A 9,527-nucleotide genomic window follows, 5' to 3' on the forward strand; every position below is an offset into this window, starting at 1 on the left:
GTTCTGGGTTTTTGCGTCGGTCCAGGTCTCCTGTGTGGGGATCAATAAAAAGTAAAGATTATGTTGCTCAGGAGCAGCATGATGCAAAATCTGTACCCAGCATGCACCACTGATGGAAACGCATGTTAACAAGCTGCTCAGACACAATCGCTGGATATGGATTGAAACATCTGCAAAGGCTCCTGTTCCTGCGCACGTTTCTAAACATGCTTCAGATCATGTGAAAGCATGAACACGGCTAATTTGCGCTGCGGCCGGATGACGGATTGGATCCCGCGTAACGGCGTTTGTCATCGGTCTGTAATTCATCAGCGTGATTATGCAGCTGCAGATCTATAGCCGGACGCTTAAACTGATGCATCGCCTCTATTACAGTATTGAAGCCACGATGCTCTCGGCCTGAATGGCTTTTAATGTCGTTTGGAGACGCCGTCATTCATTTCCTGCCTCCATACAAACAAACAAGTCGACCAGTCAGCCGGAGAGAAACACGCTCAGTCTGAATAACCATTACTTTTTAGTATTTGTACATCTAATCACGCACAGGACTGTTTTTTTCCCCCCCAGTATGCTGATGGTTTACAGTTTGTTTTGTCCAGTTTCAACTTGCACATATTTCTGTCCCTGCCTTTGAAGCACACTAATTGATCCTACATTTAAAACATGCCTTCTTTATTCATATATAACATTTTCAGACCACCTTAAGGCTCAAAGTTTGGCTTCAACTGATGATTTTCTGGAGTAATTATTATGTGTTTGGTGTGAAAAGTTGGAAAATGGTGCAAAAAAGTCGATCAGTTTCCAAAATTCATCAACAAGTCAATTCAGTTTAGCGTCAATGAGGATAAAAGAAAGCAGGAAATATTCACATTTAAGAAGCCTCACGGGTTTTACACAAAGAAATAACGTGAAACAATGCACTCATCATGAAAGAATATAGTGATGTTATACATCAAATTAAACAGCAGAACCTGGGCTACAAGCACATATCAGCCATTTCTACATGCCTCAAACACAACTCAAACACCAACGAAATGAATTATCAAATATGGACATCGATATAGCGCCACCACGTCAACCTACTCGTCACATTTTTGGCTCTGTCGCTACTGTACGTTATGAAAGACGCACAGCCTACCTCTCAAAATGAAGCAGAGTCCCCAGATTCTAAACATATCCATCAAAGCTCTCTTAAACCAAAGCATCAGCGAGAAACAACCCAAAGAACAGCAAAAACCGCTTCATCAAACTGTAGTTGTAAAATGTCTCTTACCTTCGCTGTTTTACTTTTTTTTCCATTTTTTTTGTTGCTGCCAGAGTTGTCTTCTTTTTTAACCCCCCCCCCCCAAAAAACAAAAGAGCAGGATTTATTTTTTAAAGTTTATTTGCTTAAACACCTTCAGTCAGACGCTTAGTCTGAACTCTTGTTAAGGCTGATTCTTTTTCACACTGAGTGTTTGTGGATGAGCGAATCGGAGGCAGAATAATGAGGATGGAAATAGAAATCAGGCGTCTCACCTTCAATTCTGCGGCTTTGTCCTCAGGCCGACGCATCTGCTGCACCTGAACGCATCGCAGGAGGCACTGCAGCCTGCAGGTGTTTTATCGCAGCGACTCGCTTTACATTTACACACATTTATTCACCTCGTCAAGCGTCAACACTGTCAGTAAGTTAAATATAAAACTGCTGTAATTAAGGAAAAGCAGAAGAAGTTTCACTTTTCAGATCCTCGTCTGCGTTTGTCTTTGGACTGATTCCCAACACGATTAGCAACAAACTCATTAATTTCTCTCCGATATGCATCTGCTGCTTTTCCAAGTTTTCAAAAATCTCCTGCCAAAAAAAAAATAAAAAATGTCAGCGCAAAAACTAACCGTAGGAAGCCAGGATTTTAACAAATCTGCATCTGTGTTCATCTTGTTGGGTTTGTTTGGCTTGTTGGTAATTCCTACAATTCATAGCTTTTTTTGTACTGTTAGGTTTTAAATGTGTTTCCTGTAGATGACCTCAGCAAAGTGAACATGTACATGAAACGCTGTCAGGTGAGCAAAACTAAGAGATCGATGCAGGACAGTTTTGCTAATATGAAGTCTTTTTAGTTAAAATTAAAAAAGAAATAAATAAATTAACATCCAAAATTCAGCCTTTTCCACACCTACATGTGCATTTTCTTTAAAATGTGGATTTTTCTGTGCATTTTGGAATTTTGCCAGCACAAAGGAAGTAGGTCTGAAAATGGACTTTTTGGAAATTTGATTCCAGGGTGAAGATATTCAGGATTTTTTTAATTTAAAAAAACAAAAAAAACAAAACATATCTATACACAAATGTAAACTGTAAATAACGTCTGCATCAAAAAAATATCTCTATATATATTTTTTTTTACAAATACTAACGCTGTGAAATTACAGTGTTTTCTTGTATTTCAAACTTATATAATTTTGGTATTTGTTTAATTTTTCACCGTCTGTTTTGCAGTTTGTAGACTTTATAGTATTCTGCCATTTTTTTTCTGGAACACTTGCTGCCAGATTTAAATCTTTTTTTTCTTTTTTTTTAAACAGGAATTTTGTCAAGTCAAACCCAGTTTTCTGAAAAGGAACTTTTTGGAAATCTGCCTCCAGGATGAACATATTTAGAAAGTCTGTCTGTAGTGTAAACAGGGGAAACGGAGTATTTTTGACATGTTTACACATAAATATTCAGTTATTTCCTGTTATATCTGGGAACAAAAGCATCAGAATCAACACTGACTGTATTTATTATTTCACACTGATGGACTTTTGAGTTCTGTATAGTTTCGTATATTCATTGTTCTGTAGTTGTTCTCTTGTTCTACACCGGACCAGGAACCTCAGATGCTAATTAGCTGCTGGCGAGCTACTTAATTAAGCAGTTTCTCTTCAGGGATCAATCAAGTATTTCTGATTCACTAATAGTTGCTTTTTATTGTGTTCTGTTCCTGCAAAAATGGGAACAAAACTAGATCAAATGAACAAATAAAGTAAACAAAAGCTAAATTCGACCCTATGATTCGATGTTTCCTCGATGCGTCGTGTTTGTTTCCTCCTGGTGAAGCAGCAGCAGCTTCACTTCAGCGACTGTCTGGATGTTTTGATGTAAAGTGACACCGTGTTGGCAGATGAACTCCGTCTCACGTTTCAGTCGCTTCCTGTCAACCTTTTTATTTTTTTTCATCTCGTCAGTCACATAAAGGGGACTTCAGAACAATTTGAACTGTGAGATCTGAAACTTTAATCATTCAAAGGAGCTTCAAGAAATTTCCATCAAGCGGCAGAAAGTAGTTTAACGGATGAATGAATGAACCGATGATTGGATCAGTCTGCGCCATGTCTTTCACGTCTATTATCTTCACTATTAGTCTGAAGACAATCCAGAGCTGCAGTTATCGGCTTCGTTATATAATTGGATCGTTTAATTTTCTGGTCCGCGCAGCAAAGTTCATTTATTATAAAATCAGGATGTCAGCGTCGTCCTGTTGCTCGTGTCTGATCTGATTAAACACAGCTTTACATATATGAGCAAACGTCTTACAGAGTTCGGATGTCAGAGCAATGATGCAGCAGAAACGGATGCAGGTTTTGTTTTCTTCTTCTTCTTCCAATTATCATCTGCTTAGATTTTATTCTGTATTAATTTCTTGGTTAATAAAAGGTCAGAAATTTTTTCCCAGAATGCAACGTGACTCTCCGATATCTTTATAATCGTCTGTTAATATCTACAAATTCAGATTATAGTGACGCAAATTAAAAGAAAAACAGCAGGGAATTGATTCTTAAATTCATCGTTTATATTCTGTCCATCAGTTAATTGACTTAACTGTTATCAAATCCAGACTAAAGCTTCATCCTGAAGCCACGTCCGCCAGTCGGAAGCCTGAAAAACGCTTTTTGTATTCCATTAGGTTACCAATTGTGGTGCATTGAGGAATGACGAAATTAAATGTGACATATTTAAGGATTCTGATGCCTTCGTTGCTCAAGTGGAAAAATAATTGTATATTTATGTGCAAAAAATATATACAGTCTTGACTTGCTAGTCTGACCAGTAACAATTATAAAACTTTGCTATCTGACAGGTTTTGAGGAAAAACGAACGGAACCCAATAAAAACAGCCTTGACATACCAACGGTCTTGGATTCTGACTCCAACATGACATTTAATGTCACAAATAAGGATAACAGCGTATTATCTGAATGAACAATCCAACAGATTGGCTACATTCAGACTGTAGGACTAAATGCTACATTTGGATTTTTTGGTGAAATCCGATTTTTTTTTGAGAGTTCGTTCACATTTCCACTTAAATGCGACTTGTATGTGATCTGCTGTGTGAACTTCATGCGACCCAAAAGTGTCCCGCATGTACTGAAGAGGATACGACGACATCATACGCAGCGAGCGTGCTCAGTGTTTAGGGAAGTAAACATGGGTGGTGGCAGCAGTGATGGTGGAAACAGAAGTGTGACCGCTGACTAAACTGGCATCAGCAGCCAAGTCCTGCCTGTGTGTTCTGGACACTTCCACCTTGTCGGAGCACTCCCCCAGGGTGGAACTTTTTTTTTTTAAAAAAACATTATCTCGGAAAGTACTTCATGTATTTATGTAAAATTTCACAGATACTATTTTAAATATCTGTAGTTGATGATATGAAATTCTGAAATCGTGTTTGTGTCAACAAAAGTACTAAACTTATAGGGAAATTAAAAGAAGTAAGTAAGTAAATAAATAAATAAATACCACGTTCATGTGGGGACAAGGGCAAATACTGGATACTGAAGGTTTTATTTTTTAACCTCAAAACTTGGTATTAGCAAAACTATCCTGCAGTAAACTTCTACATGTGGTCATTGAACAGTCTTTCATGTTCATTTTCAGGGTGCTGAGGCCATTTACAGGAGATGCATTTAAAATCAAATGGCGATTTAAAAAGTTACAAATTGTAGTAATTACCAATGAGCCAGTATTTATATTAATAAATCGTTGTTTTTTTGAGAGTTCTGACCAAGATATGCATGGAAGAGACGAGTTTATAGCTGAAAAACGTTTGACAATATCTTAATTGTTCATTGGAATTTGTTGTAAGTTGGTGCGAATAACAGCCGTGACCAACAAAAACACAACACACCACAGGTAAGACTAGAAAACTATGATTTGGATGTGCAGAATACATTCAAACACTGCAAAAATCCAGACGATAAAATGAATATTTAGGGTGTAAGGGAATTGTAAACTGTTATAAGTCATGTAAAGGAAATGATTTGAGTTGTTCATTTATCAGTTTGTCATTTGTCGGTGTTGGTTTGGATTTTTTGTCCTGTAGCGTCTTGTACTTGTTTGCAGACACGGTTGCCAATGGAAAAACATGTGGAAAAGCCTGAAAAGGAACGTTTCCAAAGTGTTTCTGTCGGTATAAAGAGCTAAAGTCAAAGTGAGGTTGGATCAGGTTTAGTTCTGAGTAAAAGACGTCTTGGAGCTGAATTCCATTAAACCCTGCAGGTCACACTAATGCACACTCTGCAGCTCCTAATTGCAGGATCCATAATGAACGCTTTACTGCTCGGCGGCGGCGACAGCAGCGGAGAGGTTGCCGTGGTGACCGGCTGTTGATAATGAAGTTGATTAATGTGCAGACTCCCTGAGGGGCCGAGGAATAAACTCTGGAGGGACTGAGGTGACCTGGTGTCGCCTCGCAGGTCTTTATGTAGCTTGACAGGAGCTCTGAGAGCAAAGGCTGCTGGGAAATGAAGTCCTCAAACTCCCTGAGGTAATTTTGTAAGTCTGAGGAGAGAAACGGGTAGAGATGGTTGTGGATGATCAGTAGAAGCTGGTTTTGTTTCAGACAGATTTTGGGTAAATTTAGTCAGTAAACTCCTAATATTAAATCACATGAACCTGGTTGTTTTATTCAGAAACTGAATTTTTAGATCATCTGACGTGCTGGTTGTTGAGCTGTGATACACAAACTGCTGGTTGTAAAGTTTAATCTCAACTTTTTGGCACTGAATGCAGAAACACAGTCTTCCTTCACACGATGTTGGTTCGTGTAGAGACATTTCAGACAAACGTTTGAACTCGGCAGTCTCCATGAGGTTGGACCAGTTCAAAGTTGTAGAAACAAGGGGGTGTTCACAGGTAGTTTAAACTTTCCGCTGCCCAAAATAATCCTGGAAGAGCTTTTCTCCTTTTAAAGTATCACTGGAGTGTGATGAGAGCCCCAGTGGTTTGTTTTTTTTAATCATTTTAGGCCCAAAGTTATTCATTTTGTACATAAATAATCTTGACAGAGAACAGAAATAGGTAAAGTGAAGTTTTTTTGCAGACGATACAATTTTATTTTTTGAAAACTGTTTTTGCCGTCTTGGTGAATTTAGAGCTGTATTCATATGAACAACTTTTTGTTCTTCTTTTTCTTTCACTAAAACACACTTTTTTTTGTATTCTGGTCTGACGACATTTAAATAACTTAATGTGCTACAGACTTAAATCAAGCCTCATTACAGTTTCTCAACAGCATTTCATTACTGACAGTTCTCGTGCTTTCTTTTGCGCTCTGGAGTTTTCTAAACCTTTAGCATGAGTTCAGTCTCTTTGTCTGCTTTGTGCCCGTCGTGTTTGTGCAGAACTGGATGAAGATGCTAAAAGTTCTCCACATTGATCGACTGTCAGAGGAGCTGAAAGCTGCTGTGACCTTTCAGCTGCTTCTTAGGATGTAAAAACTCTGACATTTCACTGATGACACTCCGTATTGACGCTCGCGGTCGTCGACCGGAAACATTCACAAATCTGTGCACACATGAGGCCGGTCTGAGTGTTTTTACCAGCTACAAATGTACATGATGTTCTTGTCGTGACGATGTTTCTTGGTTGCATGTTCAGGCTGCTGGGCGAATTCATCAGGATGAAGTAAATATGTTAGAATGCAGGTCAATTATTGCCACAGAAGAGATAATTAAAGTGGATTATGTAGGTACCTTTATCAAATTTAAGATGTAGATAAAGTATAATTGGGCCTTTGATCCCCCTTTTCCCCCATGCCATGAACAAACAATGGAAAAAAATGGTTAAATGCACCAAGAGGACTGCCTACATACACACACAATATAGACAACCATGTCTGATTGTCCAGTGAATTGGTCTGGTGGAAATAACCATATTGCACATATCAATGGTTTCCACTGATTGTTTTATTAGTAGAAGTACTGATAGAGAAGTATTCAAAAATTTGTGTTTTTCTGAAAATCCAACTTAAACTGCAACTGTGTAAAATCTGTTAAAGATATCAAAACAGATTCAGAGGAATAAAGTTTAAAGCTTTGTGACCTGTTTGAACACTGAATGCAGTTTCTACTGTAAAATCTGTCAGAGCTCCAGGGTTCTACAGTTGGCCAGTTTTGACAGTTATCCAGCTGACTTCTTTTTAACGTCGTTGTTTACGGATTTCGTTACGAATTTTGTTTAAAAAAAAACAAAAAACAAAAAAAAAACTTTTGTTAAATCGCTGTCAAAAGTCAAAATACACCATTCACAATTGTGCCGCATGTTTTGATGTCTAGTTTTTATGGGTTTTCTCAAAGTGAATTAGGAGAATCTATCAGAATAAAGTTGAGAAACTGTATTCACTGAATAAATAATAACTACCTTGAATAGAAAACTAGTTTCAAACACCGCCAGTGAACTTCTCACATTGATTTCCACGAATGTACGACTTGAACAACGCGTCAGTGAACGCATCGCAGTCAGACTGTCCTCAGTGGGATCCAGAATCTGGACTGTGTCTCGTCGTCTGTCGCCTCAGAAACCGTCCCAGCGGTCGACTCTTACTGATTCAGCCGACATCTCTGATGAGTCATGACTTGTTATTGATCGGCGGCCGCTGCTGGTTTTACTGATTCATGTTGATCAATAGGAGGTGACCTATGGCTGCCGGCTGCTGAATGTAGAGCAGCTTTAGATTGTTAGTGAGTCACAGCAGGACAATGTGAAGAAACGCTGCAGATAGATGGAAGTCGATTTGTCACATTAAAGTGGTGATTTTAGTGTCTTCCTTTTAATATTTTCTTAAAACACTTGCTTTCATGTCATGTTGTCTGTTTTTATCATGTAACTGATTTTTACATATCATTTGGTTTATTTGTTCATTTTATTCTCTCTATTTATTTACATGTTTTATTTATTTGCTATCACTTTTATGATTATTTGTAGCCTTGTGTGTATGGTTCTATTTTCTTTTTGTCCTTTTCCTTACTTGGTCGTTTTATGGGCAATTTATGATTTTATCTTGTATTGTTGCATTGGTTTATTTTGAAAATCTTTTAACATGTTTAACTGTTTTTTGCCCTTTCCCTACATATCCATCTATATTTCAATAATAGATTTTTTAAATTATTATTGTTATTATTTCGTGTTTATATGCATTTTTATTCCTTTTATCTGTATACTGTTGTTTGACAACTTTTATTGGTATGAAATGTGAAGAAAAGGAAATATTGCACGTTGCAGTGACGTCCTTGTGCACAAAAGTGAAATGCTGCACCTGAGAAATAGCACATAACACATGAAAGAAAGAGCTGAACATGATATGGAAACAGATGTTGCAGAAACTATTGACAAAAGTAAAGTTGGAAACGATATTGAAAATATTGTTCAGATTTCTTCCTGCAGAAATGCGAGGAGTTTGTGATTGCTGGTAGAGCAAACTGCTGGAAACAGAAGCTGCGAAAGAATCTTTTCAAGTCTTTTATTGTTTGGTAAAGTTCCCCTTTGCTGAATCTGTTGCAGGAGTTTGCGGCTGCTGTGGGCCGCTGAGGCCGAGATACAAACGTCTGGTGGACAACATCTTCCCCGAAGACCCCAAAGTGAGTTTCTGCAAACATCACGCAGCCTCAGTCAGATCCATGTTCCTCAGATGAAGACACGAAACTGATACATGATCTATAATCTGTTTAATTGTGCAGCAGAACCTTAAAGCGCCTGCAGCGACCGATAACTGTCGTCTGCTGGTTTTAATAGGGATCAACAAGCTGATCGGAGCTCGGATCAATACAGAGGTCGTGTGAAAAGGTTACAAAGCACCATGTAAAAGACTGAGTCACTCAGATTAAGTTACATTCTTATTTTAAGTGGCCTTGTTTTTAGTAAAATGGAGAGTTAGGCTGTAGAATGCTTTTAGATAATAACATTTTAAATAGTAAAATAAAATATTTAAATATTTACGACTCTGATAAAAGATAATTTAAAAAATGTACTCGAGTCCTCAAAGAGGCTCTAATTATTATTTTATAGCAAAAGCTGATAAAATAAAATATGAATTTCAGGTAGTTTCCTTCATGTTCGTCCAGATTTTTGTGTTTTCTTTAAAATAAATAAATCAATAAATACATACATACATAAATAAATAAGTAAATAAATAAATAGTATTATTAGGTTGTTTTTATCTTGAGTGAAATGGACTAAATTAGAATTTAAAATTCCTTTGAAAATTACAATATTTTATTATATATAA

At 37.5% G+C, this 9,527-nt stretch overlaps 1 protein-coding gene across 1 annotated transcript in view; it reads left to right on the forward strand.

The window, feature by feature from the left end:
- Positions 1–9,527, forward strand: part of efr3a (EFR3 homolog A (S. cerevisiae)) — a 153,373-nt gene that overhangs the window by 46,904 nt on the left and 96,942 nt on the right. Inside the window, exon 2 of the mRNA XM_008287784.1 lies at positions 8,804–8,880. Coding sequence (XP_008286006.1) covers positions 8,804–8,880 — 77 coding nt within the window. The remainder of the gene's footprint in view (positions 1–8,803; positions 8,881–9,527) is intronic.

The sequence above is a fragment of the Stegastes partitus genome, unplaced genomic scaffold (assembly GCF_000690725.1).
Source record: "Stegastes partitus isolate 25-593 unplaced genomic scaffold, Stegastes_partitus-1.0.2 Scaffold520, whole genome shotgun sequence".
Taxonomy (NCBI): domain Eukaryota; kingdom Metazoa; phylum Chordata; class Actinopteri; family Pomacentridae; genus Stegastes; species Stegastes partitus.